Source organism: Pyxicephalus adspersus, chromosome 6 (genome assembly GCF_032062135.1).
Source record: "Pyxicephalus adspersus chromosome 6, UCB_Pads_2.0, whole genome shotgun sequence".
In the NCBI taxonomy this organism is placed as follows: Eukaryota; Metazoa; Chordata; class Amphibia; order Anura; family Pyxicephalidae; genus Pyxicephalus; species Pyxicephalus adspersus.
In genome coordinates, this window is record NC_092863.1 from 4,762,979 (window position 1) to 4,788,512 (window position 25,534).

Genomic DNA, 25,534 nt, shown 5'->3' on the forward strand with positions numbered 1-25,534 from the left:
CAGAGACCAATTTTAGACTTGGGATGATTTTTACTTTTATTGTTAGTATTATTATTATTAATAATAAACAGGATTTATATAGCGCCAACATTTTACGCAGCGCTGTACATTAAATAGGGGTTGCAAATGACAGACCAATACAGACAGTGATACAGGAGGAGAGGACCCTGCCCCGAAGAGCTTGCAATCTAGTAGATCTGATTTGTTAAGATTTAGGATTGCTTGAGAATGTAAAATTTATTCACCTACAGACTGATAGCAAGCAACCATTTTTTTCTGGTTGGTAAATGCAGAACAAACATGAATAAATTGTGCCATGTGTACGAATGATCCAGCAAATCCAATCATGAGTTTCCATCTGTTGGAGCATCCTTAGCACGGTGAGGTTGCTCCCTGTTTTTCTTACCCCCAATGATTGGAAAAGCATTATATGCTGGTGCCAAGTCTTGGGAATAATGGGCAAAGTGATTGCCCGTTGGTAAACCAGATGGAATGGTTGGTCAAGGGCACAATTTGGCAGCCTTAGCTCAGACATTGCTCTTCAACAGTGGCTAAATCTACTATTATTATCTCTATACCCCCCATGCAAGCAGAATTTGTTGTATATCTGTGCTGCCACACCTCCTCCGCACTGCTGAGCAGATCTGAAACTGGAAAAGTTTCAGCCCATGATTTATTAGTATTCCCTGCTCTTCTCCTGCACAGTCTGTGAGCATTACATAAATAAATGCTGAATATTGCAGAGTTATAGGGTTAGTTTTGGAGTGGGAAAGTTGTGGTTGGGTATTTAGACCCCCCTGTCATGTTTTTGTTGCTCGCTGTGTCTCCACTGGGAGAGATTCACTCCTCTCTTTGTCCTGGGAAGCATTTTAACAGTGAGGAAATCCATCATTTTCATAATAGGATTTGATAAGAATCCTTCCAATGGGGACACCAGTTCCAGTGACAACTCTTTGGGGGGCTCTCCTCCCCTCACTGTAATTTCCTGTTGTGTATGGGACAGGAAGTAATTTTTCCCTTTTTTGCAAAAAAAAAAAAATACGACCTTGGTTTCAACACTTTAACAAAAACTTAGTTTTGGCTTTCAAGTCCAGTCAATGTTAATGATTTTGCAGTCTGTTTTCCCGAAGTGAAGCAGTCAATCATTAGTAATAGCTATTGGGTATATTTTTCCACTGAGACATAAAATGCTTCATTTCTGTTGTCGATTGCGCAATGGAGTTTGGAAACATTTGTGTCGTTCTGAATTTTTGACATTTTTTGCCGCTGTGTTGGATGGCTGTAGTGGCTGAATTGTGTTATTAAAGGGAACCAAAACTGGATGCATTCCAATATTTACTCTTCGTGATGTAACCCTGAAAGTTTAATTTCTATAACCTGCTAAATGAGGAGCCTTGCCTGATCAGGTGACCAATACCCGGGCATTGATCATGTGGTTTCACCAGTCTGCCCCTTCAACAGAGATTGCATATGCGGGCACTGGTCATATGACCGTGCACAGAAAAATAGCTTTTTTTTACAGAAATAGGTAGATTTATTGGATATACTGGTAAACATTTACCAATCCATTTACATAAATGGAAGTAAATATTTCAATTGACATAATTTATAAAGTTTACATCTGGAAGTGGTTTAACCTTCTGACATACACACTTATCTCCTGTAGGAAGTATGAGTCAGTCCTGTTTGCTGACTGGCAATGCCATTTTGGTGACTCATTGGTGATCACTGGAGGGTGACAGTGGCACTTTGAATGGTAAACTGGTTTATGGATCTACATTGCAATGCAAATCGTATAATATGAGCTTGTGTTGTGTTATGACCCCCTGTGCTGGGCGTCTTCTATACCCTGACATGTGTCTTGTGCATTTCCAGCTGTCATGTTTAAATGTCCCGAGTTTACGTGATCTCACTCTGCCTGCGCAATACCAGGTGGAAGGGAGAGGGAAACACAGATGGAATTAATTAGAGAGCCATAAGCTGTAAAAACACACTTTTCCCTGGGACATAGAATGAGAATCAGTTATTCATTTTTCTGTAAATCCTGAAGATACAGTTTACAGAAAATCTGCCGCATATCCATGTGTGAAAGCTGCCATTCTCTAAACTTGGGGCATATTGAAGTGCCATGAAGAGAAAATGAACTTCTTTAACTTTACTTTGAATGAAGTCAGTGCACCAATGCCACCATGCAGAGGTCAGAGGACGGCGTCATCTATTTCCTTTTAACCTATATTAGTGATGCAGCTTGACTTTTCTTATTAAATGAATGACTTGAAGTGATTTTGTGCTTTGTACATGTTCACCTAAATGGCAACTTTACCATAATCACCTCCTATTTAATCCACCACCCCATTTTGTTCAGCAAAGAACTCCTGTGTAAGCTCCAAGTCACACCCATGTGACAGCACTGGGTGCATTAGCAGCCAATTAAAAAGCCCTAGCATGGGATGAAAGTCACATGCTCCCTACATATCTGGCAGTACTGGGTTGGAAAGTACAATTTCACGTAAAGTAAAGTTTAGGAGTACAGACCAGTGCTACCATCCTGTTCCATGCTGACATACCCTAGTAAATCATGGACCTGGAACAAATATTCAGTTGCATATGATTTCCTGGGCCAAAGCCTGCACCTTCATAAAAAACCCAATCGGTGGTAGCTCAAACATTTAACTCCTCCAGAAATCTCTTTAATATTAATGTCAGGTTTATAAAAAGATTCCTGTGTGTGGTTTCTCCTGAGGGCTCTGTGACCTGCACGGTGCATGTAGCCATTTAGTTCTATAGGCACAGGGACATGGAACTTGGTAAAACTGGAGTAAGTATAAAGGGGCTCAAATATCACACATCAAAGTGAGAATAATAAACAAAGGTAAATATGTTTCACTGGAAGATTTATTAATATACAGAAAATATGAGAAGGAAAATGCCCTTTACAGATTACTACTGTGGAAGCTCAGATCAGGGGGTAACATTTGAGCAGTAGACATGTAGCTCTAATATATGCATGGGTCATTCCTTCGGAGACCCTAATATTGAGTCTTGCACCCCCTTCCCCAGGCTCTCTGATCTTCCCAGACTTCCTCTTTAGCCTCTGGGCACCATAAACTGATTCTTTACTAAGGAGGAAGTCATCATCCCCATACTCTGCAGACCATCGAATGTGATTTAATAAAGCATCCCGAGTTCAAAACAACAGCTGACCGACAGGTGCCAAGGCAGAAATATTTGGTCATAAGAGCAGTTGGGGGAAGTGACAATGTAAAATATTATTTTGTAGATGGTGTTCAAGGACCTAAGCTAGGGATGTATTCTTCAGCACTAGCAGAAAAAAAGCAGTTATGGGGCAATCTGTTGTTCCACAATATCATGGGATAACCCCAGCTGAAATGCATTTGATTTGCATAGTGCAATCAGGTTTTCAGGGTGTTAAAGCAAACCAAATCTGTGGGACCTCATAAAAGGTTTAATTTGTTGAAAGTTGTTTTTATTGCTCAAACATAAAACCCCAAATACAACACACGTGGACGGTATTCTGCCTTAGATGAGTGCTAAGTCTAAATCTGCAGCTTTTGTTACAAGAACACATGGTAACCTGGCATGGAGGACTTTGTTTCAGGCTTTTTTTTATAAGGGTGAAATTTGTCTTGATGTCAAACATTGTTAAGTTTATCATTGTCAGCTATGTTGGCCCATTGCAATGGTGCGCGGCTGATGCTGAATGGTGTGCATGAAATAGCTAAGAGATAAAATTTGATCATTTACCTATCTATGTAGAAAAGGAAACAAGCCCTCAGATGCCTGCTTTGCATCTGTCAGCATGGCATACCTGTGTGTTGACGGCATATTTCTTAATGCATGCCATTCTCTTGGATAGATTTATCTGTAAATGAGCATTCAGATATTGTATTGGCTGCCATGATGTGCTGCACTTTGCATGTCCTCACTACCCTTGTTTTGTCACAGCCTAGTTTCCGACCGACCCCTGTGACTTTGAAGACATCAATTGTAGCAGAGATAAAGGTGGGTGTCTCTGTCAGCACCCATACCCCGAGCTGTTGACATGGGAGCAGCATGGCGTGATCTTGTCACTAGCCACTTTGTAATGGCTGCGGTGACCTTAGGTGACTCAGGCTGGTCTCTACCAGTTTGTACAGAGAAGGGTGGAAGAATTTTACTCCTCCTGGACCAAAAGGTCTTTCTAAGTGCAACAGGAATTCAATAGGCAATTGCTGTGTGTACACCTTTTACTATCACAGCAATAAATGCTTCCTGACTGATACAAAAAAAAGAAAACTCTTATTTATACAATGCCCTTGCAGTGCTAAGAAACATAATAGTTAATTGCATACCTGTTCTACGCTCCATTAGAAGATGAGTACTATAATGGCTTTTCCAAACTTTTCCCAATATTGGGGTTAGAAAGTAAAAGTTTTTTAAAGCAGTTTGTTCAAATTTAACACAAAGTAGGGTGCATTTTACCTGCATTATAAATTACATTTTCTGCTTGTAAACGTGTAAAATTGTGGAACTGTCTACGCATTAACATGTTTTCATTTCATTTTGCTGTATTGTAACTGTATATTTGGACATTTTGGTACTATTTTCTCAATGGTTTTGGGTTGAACATGTGCTTGTACAACACATTGATCCAAATTTATAAAAGCTCTCCAAGACTGAAGGAGATAGACTATCATGGGTGAACCTGGCTAATTCCAGCAAACCTGGTATTGGTTAAAAATCATTTGCTTTTAGCTGGCTAATGTTTCCAATCCTGGACCAAATCTGTTCTAGGTTCTCCCATGATAGTCTATCTTCTACAGTCTGAGAGAGCTTTAGTAAATCAAGTCCTATGTTGTTACCAGCAGTTGCCTTTTAGCAATCCTTTCTGCATACCTGAGCTGAAAATGAAACCGGAATTTGCATTGTTATAAACCACCATTAGTTAATACCAATTGGATTGGGAGAACACATCTCATGTGTGTTGATACCTGTGCAGCAATGGCTAACCAGAAAGGGGTCCAGTGATGGAGGAACTAATAGAGTACCTGTATACTAACTCCATATTTAAATTCACTTTGCTTGTTTGTCTATGGGGCTAGAATTCGCTGTTAGATTGCAAATATATGCTTGTTATGGGTAAATATTATTTAGTTGAGTGCTTGTTATTGTATAGCTGTATTCCATGCATTTTAAGCCTCTATGTGCTACATGCACACAGTTTGCTCCCCAGTTGTGGACATTTAGAACATGGAGCAAACCAGGACAAACAAGGGAATATAGTCTAGTTGCTGGTGGTTGCAGCACTTCTATGCAGTTTGCATCCTTTTGAGCAGCAGCAGCTGCAGGCCACATCTCTGCACATCTGGCTTGCATTAACTGCTCTGCAAAGTTGACAGGGGTGGTGGGAAATCCACACACAGATCTCCAGGCAGGAAACAGCCCATTTGTGAATATTTGCCAGTAAAATGGAGCCTTCCTTTACTAATTCAGTGTCAGATTGCCGCCTGATGATACCATTGAGGATTGCTGTGGCAAATTGTGATTTCCCATCTCTAGTGTGTCCATTGAGGGGTCACTCAGAAACTCTTCTCATTCATATGCAGATAGATACAATGGAACAATGAGCTGAAGCCTAGTTTGGGATGTTGTAACTCAGCATGGGGTCTTAAATGAGGTGATGTCACAATTACCATGTCAAACACAGATGTTCCTGAGAACCTTCCAGTCCTAACTCCTTCTGTAAGTAAAGGTCCAAAGGTGCTCACAGATGTTAGAGGACAATCGGCCATGAAGGCATTATCCAACATTTTCTTGGAAGTCTTTCATTTGCTTCTCTACAAACAAGGTAATCTCTGATGACCTAAGTATTATCCATAGCGACCCAGATAAAAACTTTGTTTCTCTATTTTACCCAATGTCCTATGTTCCAAGAGCTGCCAATCTGTGGACATCTGCCACCATTTTGTCAAATAACCTGCACCCACTGTCTATGTGCAAACATGAGATAAAAAATAATGTTAATCATCTCATCTAAATTAAGGTATAACTGCCTGCAATCTGAATAACATCACATAATAGTAGTAGTTCCCTGTGGCAGTTTCTGTCTCCACAACTTGATTTGTGACACCAAAGGCAGAATAACTATAATGCAACTGCTACTTTTCCTAATGGAAATAGATTCTTCTTTGGTAGAATATCAATCGCTAGTAATGGAGCAAAATCTTGCTGGTTGGGACAAATAGCTTAGAAGGAGGTGAGCTGAGAATTAGGTTCAAAGCAACATTCCCCAATCCAAGCAGTCATCTTCCTCACCCATAGACAAGATTGTCTAATTTATTGGGCAAATGTCAACTCGAGTCTATGACCAGCTGGAGATGGTAAAGAATTCCAATAAGTTTTTAATAGACAAAAGGCATTTACAGCCTATCCTGTTATCTGCAGACAGGAGAAATGAGAGTGATCAATTTATAAAGATGTTGGGTCCTGACACACCTCTGAGATGGCTTCTTCTTCTTTGTGCCCCCTGGCTTAATGCCTTTTCATATGCTAATATTCCTCAGGGTTACAGGAGACAGCAATGTGATCATCAGGTAATTAGACCTGTCTGAGATCTGTTAGGCACACCCTATGAATGGGAAGAATTAAATCTAAAGCCTTTTACATAAAGATGTAAAGGACCAGTGTTCCGTGAATGGCTCAGCAACCATTGGTCAATGAGGATCATTAAAGAAAGTTTGTATTTTGATGTGTTATTACAATATGCATTTTAAGAATATTTTATTATATCTTTACAAGATTATTCTTCTATATGTATTTTTCTGTATACACATATTTATTATGTGAAAAAGGTGATTTGTAGATTAGACACTTCTCAGTTACAAATCTCTGTTATTCTAATCCATTCGTTTCCGTCACTGACCTAAAACACATTTTTGGAAAACTGAAAAAAATCCAGAACTGTTCCTAGGTATATTTGATCCATGTCACTAAGACATATGGTAAATGTTGGAGCTGACAAAAAAAATGGCTGACACTCTATATGTAGGTACGTATGGAACCATCTAGATAGAATTCATGCCTATGCATGCCTACTTACAATTTTATATTAATCAAATGCATGACCTATCTCTATACTTGCTTTAGCTTGCTGTTAAGTTTTAATTTAAAAAAAATTCCAGCAAGATTAGGCATTTTCCCTCCTGGCTGTAATCAACTAGGGAACTTTACATAACAAGGGGATTAAAGAGCCAGGTAAGAGCTAATTAAGGGTGAACAAAGGGTTATTAATGAGACAACATGTTATAAAGGGCTTCTGTGTACAAGCCAGGCATAAAATCACTGATCTGGCAGTTAATGACGTCCTTTTGATTAATCGGGCAAGTAAAAGGTGCCTGAAGGGTACATCGACCTGCTGGCTGTTAGGTCTTAGGAACGAGCTGGCAAGCTAATCATGTCAAGCCTTGGATGACCGTGCAGCTAGTCTGGGATGGACACAATGCTGCAGTATTAAAGACACACTCCAGCTACAAATTTAAGGAAATTGGGGTTGGGATTCCTAAATGAAATCTGTCAACAGTTCCAGAAACTAAAATGAGACGCTCATATCCAAATCAGTAGATCTCCCATACCAGGCACCTTAAATATTCAGTGAGAGGAGTGTTGGGTCTGTGCCCATTTCCAGTATTAACATCTGGAACAGAGGCCCTACTATTTATCACTGATTTAATGTTCGTATCAAATCAAACTACTATCTATTGAAAAAGTTGTGTATGCCTGGATAATGTATAATGCATGTAAGGCACATTTTGTGCATGGTCATAAAACTGTGTCACACTACCCAGGGGGTAACTTATTAAAGTGGGGATTGTTGAAACCAAAAAAGAGGATTTCGCAATATGTCAATTTTTCTAACTGCTTACAAACAAAAGACAACTCTTTTGTTGGAGCTCCCCTTTATGGTGAGGCTGTTTATGTTAGGGGTTCATGGGCCACGAGTGCGGGGTTTACAGATTGCAGCAGGCAGCTGACATATGTGTTTGTATACATATCCCCAGCTTCACACAGCCCTGAAATAGGGAAGAATATGTTTGCAGGGACTTCCTGTGTAACCCAACCACAAGTCTCTAGATCCCAGGCTCCTGTGTGAGCGGTCTCACCCCTAGGATCCCACAGCCGCAGCGTGACACTGCGCCGTCCAAAACTATCATTACCATCATATTTGTGAGATGTGTCATTAGCCCTGGTGGGCAAGGGGAAGGGTAAATTAAATTCTAAATCTCAGCAGGAAGCAATAATGATGCTTAGGAAACACCGCTGCTGTGTTTAAGGTATAATTGTAGGTAGAAGTCTCTCTGGGAACTATCGGAAAATACGCCTTTACATGAACCCATTGTGACCTGCTGTGATTTCAAGTTACAGGGCAGCCGTGTAGTAAAAGCAAAACTTATGTAGTAAAAGTCATGTTAGCTTTGTTTTTGCTGTGTTACATATACAATGAAGGAGACAAATCACGCACCTATAGAACACCCCTCCATGCTATGTAGAGGAGCATAGGTGTTCTGTAGTACTGTCCTACATTGGCAATGCTGCATCTCCATACCGTGCAAACACTAATGATAAGCTGCATTATATTAAATATCCATTTAATACACTTTTTGAATAGAAGTGTTTAGCTTGCACCATGCATCCACAAGAAGTTTCCCCTCTGCATCCTGAAAGAATTCCTTACAGTAAACATTATGCACTATGGGAGCTAGCTCAAAATATTTTATAATAGATAACACCATTTAACATGGATCCAAGGGGCCTGATTTATGAAAGCTCTCCAAGGCTGGAGAGGATACACTTTCATCAGTGAAGCTGGATGATGCAGCAAACCTGCAATAGATCTGGTCCAGGATTCAAAACTTTTGCTAGAAATTAGCAAATGACTTTGAAGAAATCCATTTCAGGTTTGCTGGATCACCCAGCTTCACTGATGAAAGTGTATCCTCTCCAGCCTTGGAGAACATTAATAAATCAGGCCTGGGGGTTTCTGTGATTGATTTAGGTGACCAGGAAGGAATATTTCCCTGTCAAATTGAATCATGCATACAAAGTTTTCTGGGGTTGTTTTTGGATCCGCTGTAGGATTCTGAGGATGAAAGGTTGTCTGATTTGAATTCAGAACTGACATGTCCATGGCCACAGGGATATAGGATAGCTTCTGAACTAAAAGAAAATGAAAATCCAATCCACAGGCAGGTCATGTTCCATGTGGGACCAGGCCGTTAAATAAAGCGAACACTGTTTAGACAATCGGGGAAAGATATATACAAATACTTTCTAACAACTCCTTTAAGGCCCACATATAAGCACTATGTTACATTCGGGGAACGTCACCTTACACTCTCATTCTGCCTGTCAGTTTATGCAGAAAACCAAAACATTTTTCTAATTTAAGGAAAGCCGTGACCTATGTGGAGACCCCCTTGTGAGATGTGGTCATGGATCAGGAGATATTTAGGTTGCAGGGGATTCTGGGAGGCGACTGTTCTGGCCATCTTGATACAGGCTCACAGGAGCATTTGGTGACGTTGTTCTCCGTCCGCTTTTGTGATTCTGTCCTTTTATGTAGATTTCAATAGAGAAAACAGCCCACAAGGACATTGTATTCTCTGTTCCTAGTCTGTTTACAGTCTCTCAGAGCCGAGTCCAACCGCTGCTTAACAGTTTGCTGCCAGTACCTCAAATCATTTCACGGGTCATTTGTGATTTAAAGAGAACGTGCAAGATTTTTCCAATCATTTATAGGGGGGCACTGCTTACAAATGTTTGGGTTCTGGTAAATATCTTCCATGGGCATGACAATTAGGTAGCCTTATAGTTTGTTTTTTTCTTTCTAAAGCAGCCACATCCTGAGCAGAAAGGCCAGTTTTCCAACTGTGCTGCAGAGTATAACCTTGGTTCTCTGAGTGAAAGCTATGGTCTCTCCGTAAAGGTCCAGCTGAATCAAAGCTAGGGGCCTTTAATCAGCAGGGAGCATGAGATTTGCTGATTTCAAGGGGCAATCTCTGACTCAAAGGGAGCAAGCTCAGACCTGTGCAGAGAGACCACTGCTTCAACACATGGAGCAATGGTTCTTCTCTGCAGTATGATTGCAGGGGGGGCAAGTTTTCCTATTCTGCCGCTCTCTTAAAAAAACAGACTGAACACCTTTTGCTTTTATAAACATGGAATGTATTCAGCTGATTAAAACTGACAGCTGAGGTTCCTTATATCCTTTTATCCCATGGTTTGCTGGAGGTTCTCTATATCCTTGTATCCCATGCTGTGTAATTTACACTGTCTCTGCTTCCTGAATATTTATTATTATGGAGGAATTGGGAGATATAGATTTACAGATGCACAAAAATACTTTTCACAGGTAAGCAAAGGATATGACATCTGTTCTTTTTTGTAATACAAGTGACATTAAATTAATCCCTGTCACATATATATAAAAATACAGAGATTTAAAGGTTATGGAGGTGCATTTTAGGAGCGCTGCATGCGTTGGCTGTCCCATCAGTAAACAGAGGACGTCATGACAGAAGTGAGATCTGCTATGTGCGTGTGTGACAGCTGTAGGTCCAGGACCTGCTGACGGTCATCCAGCAGAGTGAAAGAGACCATTGTTCACAGGTCTCTCCATGTTATCAGCTGAGAAGAGTCATTTTCCCTTTAAACCAGCTGCTCATACAGCAAATGCTCAGGATAAAAATATAGGCGCTTCAGGTTTCCTTACCAGCATCCCAAAACAACTTTCTACTTTTTTTCTGCTGACGTTTGCTTCCAATTTGGATGCCCGAAAGACAGCAAGGATTTGCCTTTGCGTGACATTTAACTTTAATGGGTATTTAAAGAGAGTATCTGATTTATTTAAAGTTAGCATACGTTTTGGAACTTATTTAAAGTGAAGGTAACACAAGAACATTGAAGAATACTGTATATTATAATGATATATTCACAGAATACAGCTTACTAGACCTTGGATGTGGTGGCATGTGGTGGATGCCTTGGTATTCTTTTTGTTTTGGATATTTTGCTTTTATTTTCACCTGTGGATCCTTTTAGAAAAACATTTTGTGTCTTAGAGTGTACTGAATCTATGGAGGAGCAGTATGGATACAGGACTACACAACACTTAACTCGATCACAAATGATCGTTTTGAATGACAATAATTGCATTATCCAATAAAGATTCCCAGTAACTTTGGTTAGGAAGTCTGTCCCTGGGAAGGAAAGGAGAAAAGAAAGGGATGGTAGCCTGAAGCATTTGAGTAATAGGTCATCTTTATTTTAGGGTTCTCGGGGCTATGGACCCCATTTATATAACCATTTCAGCCAGTTTTAACCAGTGACAGAATTCCTTTTAAATCTAGGAGAGGTTGAACACAGAGTCTCCTGAATGGAATTGCACAATAAGGATTTTAACACGGTTGGTTTATTTTGAACAGAAAGCAACCGTGTCACTCGGTGAAAGGTCTGCTAATAATTATTTTTCTACTTCAAAGTTCCTGTAGGAGTTTCATCTGTCTCCATATTGCAGATCTGCTTCTATTTAACATACTGTTCTTTCCACGAGTACATGCTTGTCATTTTAGCTCAACAATGAATGGTACCAGCGACAGAGTTCACTAAATATGAGTTGCAAATCCATTTAAATATAAGAGGTTAGGACTGCAGCACTTTTATGTCTGAGGTCAAGCTGACTGTGTTATTCTTTTTGAAATCCTGAAAAGAAGTCATCTGGGTATAGGAAATGTTTTGGTGTATGACATCTTCAAGAGGCCTTGAAAACGTGTATATATATATTTCTTAGATTTGTTATTGAAGTGGGTGTAATGAAGCTTTCTGAATATGGTTTCCGGTGTCCAGTTCCATGTTAATCTAACTCATTATTGTCCTTCTCCTACAGAACATGTTGGCCAAAGCATTATACGATAACAAGGCCGAATGCTCAGATGAGCTCGCCTTCCGTAAAGGGGACATCTTGACCGTGTTGGAACAGAACATCTTCGGCAGTGAAGGATGGTGGCGGTGCTATCTACATGGACGGCAAGGCCTTGCTCCAGCCAATCGTCTGCAGCTCTTTTCCATCCCCCAGAACGATTCTCCTTTGACGAACCTCAACTATAACTCTCTCGGAAGGCAGCAAAGTCAGCAAAACATCTATCAGGTGCCTTCTGCACCCAAGACGGAGTCCGGATCAATGTATGAACAGATGGAAAACCTGCACATGACCTCGCCAACATCAAAGGACACTTCTGGGGACATCTATCAGACTCCACTGTCATCTCCAGCACAAATATTTTATGAAAAAGCCAACAGTTCTTCTAATCAGGTAAGGATATGTGGTTGGATGTCAACAAGTGTTCTTCTGGGTGCCGGGCAATCACAACCGAAAATCATATATGTGAATAGTTCTATGAGCCCTTGGCTGGACAGCAAGCAATTCAATTGAAAACCTTACATTACAAATTTAAGCTTTTTTATAGTAAGAGCTGTGTAAACTGGCAATAGTCCTGGACAGGAGCTAGCTCTAGGCAACTTTGTAGATTGTTTCACAACAAATGGATTAGGTAGGATTTTTTTCCCTATTAGGGCAAATTGGATCTTACGTTATAAGGACCATGACACATACAGAACAACATGACTTATTTCTCCCTATTTACTTATTTATTTCTCTGAATTATTCCTGGTATGAGGTTTTTTGTGTGTTTTTTATTGAGTTCACTGGACACGTGACTTTTTATAACAAAACTTTTGACTATGAAAATGTTACAACAACTTAAAATGTTGTAGCTGTAACCTCCGTGCAATGTTGTGAGTGCCTTGTTGAACTGATGCTCCGGGATGTTGTACGACACAAATGTTTAAGCTCTTGACATATTCAGCTGTTCGGAGCAGCTGGGTTACGTCCCTACAGAAGCCAAAAACAGGACGGTGCGCAGGCCCCTCCACTTCAGGCTCAGGGAGAGAAGCATTCCTGTCCTGCTTTCCTCATCAGTCAGCAAAATGTTTTATTTATAGAAATGCTGTTTTTTTGTATCCTGTAAGGAGCAGGCTGTTTAGGTTTGTAAAGTAGAGGTCCTAAGCCACGGAGCTTTTAAAGGTACAGCCAGAAATGACCAAAAAACATTTAGGGAATGGTCTTTACAGAGAAAGCCCATTGTTTGAGATTATTTACCAAAGAGTCAGCCACTGCTGGTAGTTTTTTTCTCAGGTTGGAAGACATCTGTGTACTGGAAGATAGAATGCAACTTTATAAAATTCATTTAGGATAATATGCTAAAACTTTTCTATATCTATGATTTTTTTTTTAAATAGTTTTTTGCAATGTTGCCTTTATGTCTTGCATATGTCAGGCAAATCAACAGGTTCAGTTTTTTGGCAGCCCACCCGATTCACATACTACTGTTCCTGCATAAAGGAGCAAGGAAAAGCCCTATTTAGGTTCCAATCCAAGTAACTTTGGTTTGAACTTGGCCTACTGACTCATCAAGTATCATTGATGAAAGGATACAGACTCAATAACATCATCATTGGGTCTCTATGCTTCTATGGCGTAGGTGATAAAGGAGTCGGCGGGTGATGTAAACCAGTGTCCACTGAAATATCCACTTAGTTTGATGGCTCCATGATGACAGAATAATGATTGCATTTATTTTGTTGTCTGTTTTCTTGCATACAGCATTTGTTTACTCTTCCACGAGCCTCAAAGGCTTCCAGTATAAAACATACGGAGCTGTATGATGTCCCACCCTCCAAAATGAACACAACACCACCCACTCAGGTAAACTTTTATTTATTGATTCTGGTCAGTGTTGTTGTTTTTTTTGCCAGAGTTTAGAATGCTCCTCTTGTTTTCTACATTGCTAGTGCAATGAGGCCAGGTATAACCCAACCGGAACTCTACCCCTGTCTGTAATCTTAGCTCTGCTGTTAGTTTCCTGCTATAAGCTGAATCTTCTAGAATCTTTCTGTGCAGGGTGTTATATAGGGGACCATTGGTAACCTTTTACTGTCTCTCTGGTGGCTGACCCATAGTCATTCTCAGATATAGATGGGAACCATAAAGTTCCACTCATGGCTTGGGCAGGGGCTCTGATTTTTATTTATAGATGCTTGGCTTTAAATAAAAAAACAAAACATTTATTAAAACAACTGTTTGATTCACTTAGAACGTCTGCTAAATGTCTCACTTATGTATTTACAGAGAGGTAGAACCCCATCACCAGTCAATGGACGGTCACCATTTTACTCAACAATGGAGCAAAGTCAACAGCAAATTTACGATATCCCATCAAGTCCGGATACCCCAGAAAGGAAATCCACCAAGTCCTGCAAAACCTCCAATGTAAGTTAAAATGGACAATGGTTGTAATATTGGATTCCTGGTATGGCACAATATATAGCAACAGTATACTAAATAACATATTTTACAATGGAGAAAAGATAGACAAGTGACCTTGTCTTGGATTAGATTGTCAGTCTACTGCAGGCAGAAGCAAGCAATTCATAAGTCTCCTTTTCCCCAATGATAAGACTACTAAAAGTTGCAGCACAGGTACACAAATTTGTTATCTCTGAACTGGAATCTCAGTCAAGGAAAATGCTCCTGGCCCTAAATGATGCCTGAACAATGTTGGCACTGTCTTCATGAAAGAAAGGCAAAGGAATATTAGCGATAATAATTTGTGCAAATGGTATTAAATACCTGGAAGCATTATATTTACAGCAATAATTGGCATGCATCCACCTAACATAAAACACAAAATCAGATGACTGTCAGTCGTCAAATACATTATATACCATGTGCAGTGTTCTCCGTTTTTCTAATTTGGGTGGGAAGAAGCTTCAGGGGTAATGGGCCCTGTATTGTGACCTAACTTCTAACTAACTTTCATATGGGTTCACCCATATAAAAGAGGCTGGGGAGAATACTGCATGTGGGAAATACAGGTAGTCCTCAAGTTAAGGACATACGGACGACTCCTAGATATGAAGCGGGTTTCCCTGCTCACTCGTGTGCAGGACGGAGGCTTGATGGGGGGAGGGGGGGGGTTGCATGACTTGCAGAACTCTTTAATGACAAAGACAAACTCTGCAGTTGTTTCTTTTTGCTTATCAAAGCACAGCTTGCTCCAGAAGTTAATGAATGTCTAGGCTCCATTTTTTTTTTTGCTTTGTTTGTGATTAACCTACAGTGAGGATTTTATACATTACTGACACCATGTCGCCAAATAATAGACATCCTAGTACCTAAAAACTCCAAAAAAAAGTAAGATAAATAGAATTAGGCATACTTTACCTGCCTCTCTGCTTCTTAATTACTCTCCCCATTAGTTAAACAGATCACCAGTCATCAGGGGGCTGACATAAGGAAGCAAAGCCCTGTCTTTACCAAAATGGTTCCCTACACAGTGACACATTATGCATGTTTATTCCGCAATAGGCAAAAGGTCAGCTGTAGGGAGCCTACTTGTAATACTAGGGACTAGTCCATTGTTTATGACATGCATTTTCAAAATGCCCACCTAACATTTTAGATCTTTTATAGAACCTTCAAATAATTTTGCTTTGTGTACTTAACTATGATCTGGTGCAATATACAATATTTTTAATGCATATACTAACCAACTCATATCTCCTTAAGGTTTATGATATCCCACCGACTGGATCCCAGGTTCAGAGGAATAGGAGCGACACACCACCTGTCCCTGGCCATTACAACACCCTACCCAGCCCTCGCAAGTCTGGCTGGATTTACGACATCCCTTTGTCCCCTGAAAGAAATATTTTAAAACCAAACTGCCGAAAGATTTCTATAGATCAAAATATGGTGTACGATGTGCCACCAGCTCGATATGGCCCAGTACATTCCAAGACAGAGAGCAGCTCTCCATCTAGTCAAATATATGATGTGCCACCCAATAAGTCAACTGCGGCCAATCAGTGTGTTTATGACATTCCAGCTTCTCGTGATGCTTCCCCTTTGTATCAAAATGGAAGTTTACGAAAAGTCTCATCAACCTTTGGGAAACCAAGGATGGAGAAGATTGACTCCAAAGAAAATGTTTATGATATCCCAAGAGGGTTAGCAGTTGGGTCTCCACCAAAAATGGAAGTGAACAGCTCGGTGCACAATGATCGGATTTATGACGTTCCTCCACCACTGCCGAGGGACAACAAACCATCCCTACAAAAACCTCAAAACGACAGGTTATCTGTGTCAAGTTCAGAAAGTCGAACCAGCACTTTATCTTCTTCATCCACAGTTTCTAGCGAGTCTTTGCCAAATTCTGACAGCCCAAGTGAAGTGATTTTAGAGCCAGAAACAGTTATCAAAAATATAACTGAACTGCAAGAACGGGTGTCTAGTTCCATTGCAAGTCTAATGATCTTTGTAAGCAGCAAGTGGAGACTGCAGGAAAATATGGAAACAAACCTTGGGGACATTCACAGGGCTGTGGATAGCATCATATACTCATTGAGGCAATTCATAGACTTTGCCCACACCATTAAAGCCCATACAGCTCAACTAACAGACGTTAACATCCAGCTCAGGATTACCAACCAACTGCAAACACTTTCAGACTCTTTTCAGACACTTTCGAGGAATCAAGAATCTATTAACCTTTGCAACTGGTCTTTGCAAGCACTGGTTATTGATAAACCTTGCACAACACCTGATGACCTTGACCAGTTTGTCATGGTAGCCAGAACCATTCCAGAAGACATTAAGAGATTTGCTTCTATCATTATTGCAAACGGCAAGCTTTTATTTAAAAAGCCAGAAGAGAAAAAGCCGAAATCTGAAAAAGAACACGTGGTGTCCCAGAAACCTCAGGTACCAACAAAACCAGACCCAAAGATCCTTCAGGAATTCTGTATAAACCGAACAGATGAAAAAAGCAAAGATAAGAAGAACCAGCTACTGAAACAGAAATCTGCAGATGACAGTGGATATGTTTACCTGCAGGTTAGTACTTTATTCATACCCAAAACTTATCAATCTGTCTTTGCTATTGAAGATGTCTCTTTGACAAGCAGTGTAATTGGCAAGAAGTCATGACTTTTTCTTTGGTCGCCTAGTACAAATGTTAAGTACATATATATTTTATTTTATTACATCTAATACTTGCTGTGCTTTATTCATATTGTTTGATACTCATTCAACCAGTACTACTGAATGTCTTAAAGACAAGCCTTTTCAAAATATTGATTACTAGCTATACCCTGGTATTTTGCCTATGGTAAAAACATTCAGGAGTACCACTGGAGACCTGAAACCTGAAGCAACCTAATCCAAAATCTTTCACTTCCTGAAGAGGTCAAGAGCACCCCTACCTTAGTCTATAATGGCCTATATGTGTAATAGGTGGCCACTAGAAAGGCTTGAGAGTCAATTGTGCTATTCATTCCCTTAACTTTTTTGGTAAATGTCAGCATTGACCACCAATGTTTTCAAGTCCCCCGCTATGCTTCAGAAAGAGCATAAAGGTATGTGCAGGTAATGCTTAACTCATCATAGGAGTTTACCATCAGACTTGACTTTTCCATACTACAGTTAAACAGCTTGGTCATCTCCCTACTTCCAGGTATTAGATAATGGAGTAGCATCAGATTGCTAATAGGACTTTCTTATAAGTTCAGGGTTAAAAAAATGTACTAAACTGTTATCTAAATTCCATCTGAGAACAGACTGACTAACCACTCCAGTGATTACTAGATAAAACAGACCTTCCTCATTCTTCTATCAATCTAAATATAACATCAATATTCTTATCATCTTGTCTTTTCCAGAAAAAAGAAGATTTTGAGAAGATGCAGCAGTTGTCCCCAATGCAGCAGCTTGAACGCAAAACCAGTCCTGAAGAAAAGGTAATGGCCACATCCTGCCAACCACTCACAATCCTGTTGTCTACATTAAACATAGATTTACATAGCTAAACTTGGGGCAAAAAAGCTTTCATTAAAATAATTTTCAATAGCTTTAAAAGATATAAATCCACTTTGTGAGCACCAAATACCTTTGTAAAGCAGATATTACCCAGTAGCAGTGACGTTATCACTTTACACATGGCATTTGCAGAAAGCAGAGCTATAGGTTTGCCCTGGCTGATCCATTTACTACAGGATATCTACAGAAACCTGCAGCAGTGGGGCAGATGCAAGACAAATCACCCTGCACAAAGGAAAGCAGCAGTGACTGGTCTTAATAAAAGAAGCATCTGCCCAAGGTTTCACACTGGATTACAGCACCGATCTGTAAGAAATTTCGGCAAGATTGAAGTTAAAATACCTAAGTCTCTTATATTCAGGCACAAAATTCTTTTCCCAGAATTCAGTCTTAATACCATACATATATAGATAGAGGTTTGGATGTTAATGCGGATTTCAAAACACCAGCGCCCCCTGGTGGAGTTAGAAAGGATATATTATAGCGGACAATAGAAATATATATATAATATATATATATATATATATATGTTTAATAGGATATAAGTTATAGCGGACAATAGAAATGGAAAGTTGAACAATTTTTCCTTCTCTTTTTTTTCAGAGAAGAGGATGGATAAAGCCGGATTCTCGGATACAAACAAACGAACAACCCGCAGGGAAAAGTGTTACTGGTTTATCAAAAGTAAGTGAAAATAATAAACATGATTCAACTAGACAATGCTGGAGAAATCCAAAGCCTCTTCTGCTCTATGTATAGGCTGTGTACAGTGCAGTGATATGATCCCTGCTTATGTATTATCTAGAATTGCAAAAGATTTTTGCACCGGAAAGTATCTTATATAATTTATTGAATATTATATTTAAATGAACATTTTTGTTGCTAGAGTTCAGCAAACGGTAGGGGAAAACCTCGGATTTCTCATTTTGGGGAGATTTTCCATTAGGACCCAGACAGTAAAAATCAGCCTTTAACCTTACCTATTTATCAAAAATGATAAAAAGAATGGTTTCAGTTTTTGGTCAGTGAAAAATGTACAAAAATAAAATAAATAAATAAAACTAATTGCCTTTTTGCTCTGCAGGAACCATCAGTACCCAGAAGTAAGCCGGACATGATCCAAAAACAGGAATCAGTCAAGAAACTTGCCCTATCTGATAACTGCTATCTATATTTTGGTGCCCTTCAGAAGGCTATCAGAGTTTTCAGTGACAGCCTAAGCAAAAACGAAACTCCGGAGGTCTTCATAACTCACGGCAAGCTCATCATCATGGTTGGGCAGAAGCTAGTAGACATGTTGTGCCAAGACGTGAAAATCAGCGAAGCTCGCAATGACATTCTCTGCAAAAGCAGCGAATTGTGCAGTTTGCTTAAAAACTTAGCAATGGCAACTAAGACGGCTGCAATTCAGTACCCAAACACAGCCGCCATGCAGGAGCTGCAGCACAGGACAACCGAGTTATCCAATCACACACAGATTTTCAGGTCAATGCTGGAATGACAAAGACATATTGACTTTTTAATTTATTGACTTCTTGTTGTGCCCAGAAACGGAGCCACCCATTGGATTTTCTAGAGAATAAAGCTAATATTAACCAAACCGTGGTCATAATTAGCTCTGGTGATTCAAATTGGCCAATTACAAATCATTAATGCTAAAAGGGGTACAAATGCTAAGAACCCGATCATTATTGGTACCATATTATAGATTTTCTTATCAACAAAGTGGCCAATGTCTGAATACCCCAAGGCCCTAAAAAGCTAAAGAGCTACATTATGATTGGATAACAGCCAACAAGGACAAACAAGCAAGGAACAATTCACCATCACCTAGCAAATTGAGAAACTAAGAGATCATCTTTACCTTCAACAAGCACTTGGCCAAAATATAAAGAACAAAATTAAAAGTTTAAATTGTTGGTCCTGGCACATTTTTAAAAAAGTTATGGATGGCGTAAGGAATGATTAAAACTTCTGTTTAGTTTCTATTGCTACCCAGGGCTCAGTTACAGAAATTTTCCTGCATTCTTGCACCAGTGTCAATGGTTCCACTGAACAGGAAGTGAATGTAAAACTCCACCAGCCACAAAAACAAAAGTAAAAAAAGTTTTTATTACTATAAAATATGGCAAAGCTAGAACCCCACTTAGCTTTTTTTTATTTCCGTCTCAATGTCCCTGCTGCAGATTTTCCTTAATTTCCTGTCCGAGAAACCTCTTTAATGTATGCAAACCCCAACAATGAATGTCTTTTATTTATTTCCTTTTGGTCTGTTAAAATTACCATGAAAAGTTTTTTATTATATGTGTTTGATAAATGCAAAAAAACAGCTGTTTTTCATATCCGAAATTCAGAGCTGTTCTGTGCACACTTCTTGTTTATTACAGTGTCCTCTCAGTTCTCATTTTGGACTACAAAACCATTGCTATACAAAGATGCTGAAGTCTGTTGATAATATACAATGGCTTGACATGCTTGGCACTTGGCCTTTTGCTCAAAGTATTTAGTTTTTTATGTAATCCATGGACTGCAGCATCTTTGTTTCTGTGTATGGATCTTGTTTGCTGGCTGATGAAGGGATGACAAAAAAATTCCAGTAAGTTCCCTCTGTATTTTGTGGTAGGATTAAGTAGATCAATATAAGACTAATAAAGGGCTGAGAGCAGTAATTGCAATTTCAATCCAGAAAAAGTCTGTGTTTTCAGCCCACAACAGGAAACGAGGAGCTTCCCTGGCAGTTCAATGACTATTTTTCTGTACTTACCTGATTTCTAAAGGGATAAAACACAGGGGAATTGTATGATTTGTGAAGTTCTCTCGGAAAAAACAATATATGTGCCCACATAGGGATAGCACAGGATCAAATAAAACCTGACGCAGATATGACAGCATGAAAGTGATTTACCAAACGCCAAACTATAAGCTTTTGGTAAACAGATTGGGGTAGGAAAACCAGTTTCTTTTCCTTTATTTTATCCATTCCTGCAATGGCAGACACATGGTGCTTTCTTTATTTAGGCTGTGAAGATCCACTGTGAAAATTATCTCTGGCTTGCTCTCATCAAAGTCAAAATGGCGGCACAATGGCCCATCTATATACTGTAAAGGTTTATTTTAAAATGAAATATGTACAGAATATTTTCTTTGTATTTGTATTTTGAAAGAAATGTGTATTTAATACAAATCAAAAAAAAAAAGTCTTGTGTTTTTCTAGCTCATTTCCTTTTCACCGTCACAAAGTTCAATATTCACCAAACTGATATAAACAGTCAAACAATTGGAGATTCAAATAGTTGAACAATAGTAAGTAAATATTTCAGAAAGATGAGAAATATATAGAAAATTCTTGTACAAAGCAATACATTTTACTGCCGCAATACTGCTGGGTGCAACAAAATGTCAGAGGAAGTGTTTGGGTCAACTCATGTCAATTTTATCAATGCACAACTTATTGCAATATATTAAATAGAAAAAGCAATTTTCTCTAAATATTTAGGAACTTTTATTGGTTAAGGAAAGAATATTCTAAACAGTATAGGAAACAACAAGCTATATACAGACAGGACACTGATACCTCACACAACCTATTGGGGCTTTACCATGCTATGCTGCCTACATATGCCATGTAGTAGGAGACAGCACAACAAAGTCATATTGCATGGGAAATAGAGATGCCATATTTTATATAACAGTAGTACTTAATATGTGCATGGGCAGCATGGTGGCTCAGTGGTTAGCATTCTGGCCTTTGCAGAGCTGGGTCCCAGGTCCCAGGACATTATCTGCATGGAGTTTGAAGGTTCTCCCTGTGTTTGCGTAGGTTTCCTCCCACATTCCAAAAACATGCAGTTAGGTTAATTGGCTTCCCCCCAAACTTGACCTAAGACTGTATTAAGGATATTAAATTATGGTAGGAACAATAGATTGCAAGCCCCTTTGAGGCACAGTTAGTTAAATGACTATGGAGTTTGTACAGCGCTGCATAATATGTCAGTGCTATATAAATACTGTGTAGTAATAATAATGTATGAGAACACAGCCTCCATACTGGGCATCTGAGCATCAAGTCAGCAGAGTGCATCACTGCTCAGCTAGCAACACAAATCACCATACCAAGCAATTAAGTAATGATTTGTATTGTTATACACAATGAGCATTCCTGCATAAATATGACTTGGTATCTTTTCCTGCAGAGCAGTACAGGAGAGGCTATACTAGGAACCAGTCAGGTTCTGCTGAATGCCCATGTGCTTACAGAGAACATGCTGACAGTAAAGAGAAGCATGTTGACAAGTGTTGACATTTCATTGGCTATTCTTTCCAGCATAGGGGACATTTTCCCACCTGACCACAATATAATGCCACCCGGATAGAATCATTTTCTTGGCAGTGCACTGTGTATGTGCGACAAAACTTTTCAGTAACCACAGAAAAACAGCTGGGTGGTTAATGAAACGTGCTGGGTGGTGCGCCCAGCTAAAAGGGACTAGGAGAAGAAAACTGCATACATATGCCAGGATTCTATTTTCCAGAACAGTCTGAGTTTGGGGTGGACCACCTTGTTCCTTTTTATAAGAAATGAAGACGTGAAGATACTGGACTTGATACTGGCTTACCTGGGGGCTAGAGGACTGCAGGGAGTCTGTCCAACGTTCTTCAGAAGATCAAGAGAAAGAGATCTACAAAAGAAAGCAGCAATGAGTAAAAAGCTCACATCATCCAACAAGTAAAATATAAAATGAACCCTGCAGCCAGGAATAAAAAAAGCCAAAATTGTGTTCTATCAACAGACATGACCCCAGCGAGGTGAGCTGGGAAGCTTTATTGATCAGTATTATGGAAGCGCTGTAAGGGCTGTGAAGATGAACTATTGTGTGCATTGATGTGAATGTCATCCAATACACAACAAAGCACATAAACCATACAGCACACAGTGAGGGACACGCTAAATAGACAGAGCAACCAAATGCTAGATATGTGCATATATTAGGTTGCATTGTCTGGGTGTGTTAGTGTGCCCCTCACAATGGCAATGTGTCTTGTGTGTTGTGGTGACACATTTGTAACACAATGATGAGCCTTCAAAAGAAGCAGTCCACCATATTGGGGGAGAATGATAGCTTAGAAGAAATGTTTGTGGGATGTTGTGGGATACTTAAGCCACACATGACTTGAACAGCTCTTTGGGTTAGGGTCCTCTCCTCCCCCACCAATCAATATCCCCCTCCTATTGTGTAATACTTCCTCCACCTCTTAGATTGTAAGCTCTTTGGGACAGGGTCCTCTCCTCCCCCACCAATCAATATCCCCCTCCTATTGTGTAATACTTCCTCCACCTCTTAGATTGTAAGCTCTTCGGGGCAGGGTCCTCTCATCCTTCTGTGTCACTGTCTGTATCTGTCTGTCATTTGTAACCCCTATTTAATGTACAGCGCTGTGTAATATGTTGGCGCTATATAAACCCTGTTTAATATTATTATTACATACATGTACATACATGGCAGGGTGCTTAGCTCTCTCAGCCCCTTGCCATAGGAAAAGCTGGCGATGCCTGGCGGGTTATTCAGAGAAGAATAAAGAAGAAAGATTTACACTGAATTTACTAAAAATACAAGCCAGTAGTATGGAGTGTCCGGAAATACGCAGAACGCACAAACCATACACTAAACAGCAAAAAAATTAGATAAAAATTGTGTGGAAGAGAAACTCTATATTTTTGGAGGAGATTGTCCTTCACTACCCCAACAACAGGGAACACAAATCTCCCCTTAGCCATATTTAGACAATTATCATTGAAAAAAGTGTCCTTATTGGCAGATTTCACCTCTATCGCTGTCTTGGTTTTCAGATTTCATAGGTTTCCCCCCCTAGACAGAACAGGAAGTGAGAGGAAATCTCTCCACAGCGAGGGGGAGGGGCACAAACAATAATAAAAGCCTGACAGGGGTTCTAACCTAGGAACGTATTATTGACACGGCCTTGGGGTTCTGTTTTTTGGTTGTTTTACATTTCTTTGCAATGCTGGTCCCATAGAGATATGTTCATGCTGCACCTCACCGGCTGCATCAGAGATGTTACTGTACGATTATTTTATGATGAATATGGCTGACAGAACTCTTGTGGTGGCTGGAATTACTCTGCCAGGGAGCTGTCTGCTTTTACTTTACAAGCACCAATACCCCTTTTAGGGGACAATGTGCTCCACCCTGCCAGCTATGGCTCATGTGAAATGTCACCATTCACAACCAGTCCGGGCATATATGAGCTGCCTCACCACACATTCTTGGCGAATGTTCAGCCCAAGGATACCATGAAGATGTGGGGGTATACCAAGATGGCGGATGAGGGAAGGCGTACTAATATAGACGCTAAAAAGACGTCATGACGCTGGGCGGAGCCAACGGGGCAGCTAGGTAGTCGAATGAAACGCGTGACGTGACGTGTGCGTATGCAGGTCATGTGATACCGGAAGCGGAAGTAGTGTTGTTTTAGTTGTCTGAGAGACTTGAGAGACATGGGTTGCGACGGGGGGACCATTCCTAAGCGACACGAGCTGGTCAAGGGGCCTAAGAAGATTGAGAAGGTGAGAGAGGGTTGCTGGTAAATTATAAATTTTAACATTCTTTTTTTTTACGAGACCCCTGTCGTCTGTATTGAATAAGTATAACTCTGCTACCCATTACAATGTTCTATTGTCAGTAGGGGGCTAAAAAATCTCAGTTTTGGCCCCCAGGGTAAGGGTAAAGGCGTCAGTGTGATACCACACATTATTATATACTAATATAAGTTCCAGTATAACTTTTCAGGCCCCCCTGTGTGCTGTTTACCATTGCCATTCAATTCTATGTTCAAATATAGCACAAGGAACACTACAAATCCCAGCATTACATGTTAGAGCCCCCTGTGGGGTGTGAGAGGTATCGGTCTCTTATCTACCTTTACTTATACCAATTTAGCCTGAGGAGCACTACAAGTCCTAGCATTGTATGTTGGAGCCCTCTGTGTTGTGTGAGAGGTATCGGTGTCCTATCTATCTTTACTATGTGCTAATATAGCCTAAAGAGCACTACAAGTCCCAGTATTGCATGTTAGAGCCCCCTTGGGGGTGTGAGAGGTATCGGTGTCCTATCTATCCTAACTAATGCTAATCTAGCCTAAAGGAGCGATACGATTCCCAGCAATATCCTTTTATGGGGTGTTTAAGGTATATGTGTCCGGTCATTCGTTTACATATACTATTATGGCTTGAAGAAAAATACAAAAGTATTTTTTTGTGGAATTTGATTTGGACAGGACACCTATTAGACTGTGTACCCTAAGCTTCCCATTGGTGTCATGTTAAAATATAAGTGCAAATACTTTAGAAGTTCCTCATAGGAAAAGTGGCATTTTGCACTCCCAGAGGTCAGGTTACTACCGTGTTTTCCCGATGATAAGGCATCCCCATCAAATAACGACAAATCAACAAATAAGACATCCTCCAATACCTGATACTGTATGCCTCTGTGTGACTCCTCGATGCTGGCTGCAGTGCAGAGTGAAACT

General features: G+C 39.9%; 2 protein-coding genes across 5 annotated transcripts in view; both read left to right on the top strand.

The window, feature by feature from the left end:
- CASS4 (Cas scaffold protein family member 4) overlaps positions 1-20,230 on the top strand; it is a 41,393-nt gene extending 21,163 nt beyond the window's left edge. For 2 of the 3 annotated variants that reach the window (XM_072414208.1, XM_072414209.1), the window contains exons 2-8: positions 11,942-12,367; positions 13,718-13,819; positions 14,243-14,383; positions 15,683-17,008; positions 17,833-17,910; positions 18,593-18,673; positions 19,074-20,230. In XM_072414208.1, the coding sequence (XP_072270309.1) occupies positions 11,942-12,367; positions 13,718-13,819; positions 14,243-14,383; positions 15,683-17,008; positions 17,833-17,910; positions 18,593-18,673; positions 19,074-19,490 (2,571 nt within the window). In that variant the 3' untranslated portion in view covers positions 19,491-20,230. The remainder of the gene's footprint in view (positions 1-11,941; positions 12,368-13,717; positions 13,820-14,242; positions 14,384-15,682; positions 17,009-17,832; positions 17,911-18,592; positions 18,674-19,073) is intronic. The other variant, XM_072414210.1, reaches the window with a different exon arrangement.
- A 4,194-nt stretch (positions 20,231-24,424) lies between these two features.
- RTF2 (replication termination factor 2) overlaps positions 24,425-25,534 on the top strand; it is an 18,054-nt gene continuing 16,944 nt past the window's right edge. For both annotated transcript variants that reach the window (XM_072414215.1, XM_072414216.1), the window contains exon 1: positions 24,425-24,572. In XM_072414215.1, the coding sequence (XP_072270316.1) occupies positions 24,504-24,572 (69 nt within the window). In that variant the 5' untranslated portion in view covers positions 24,425-24,503. The remainder of the gene's footprint in view (positions 24,573-25,534) is intronic.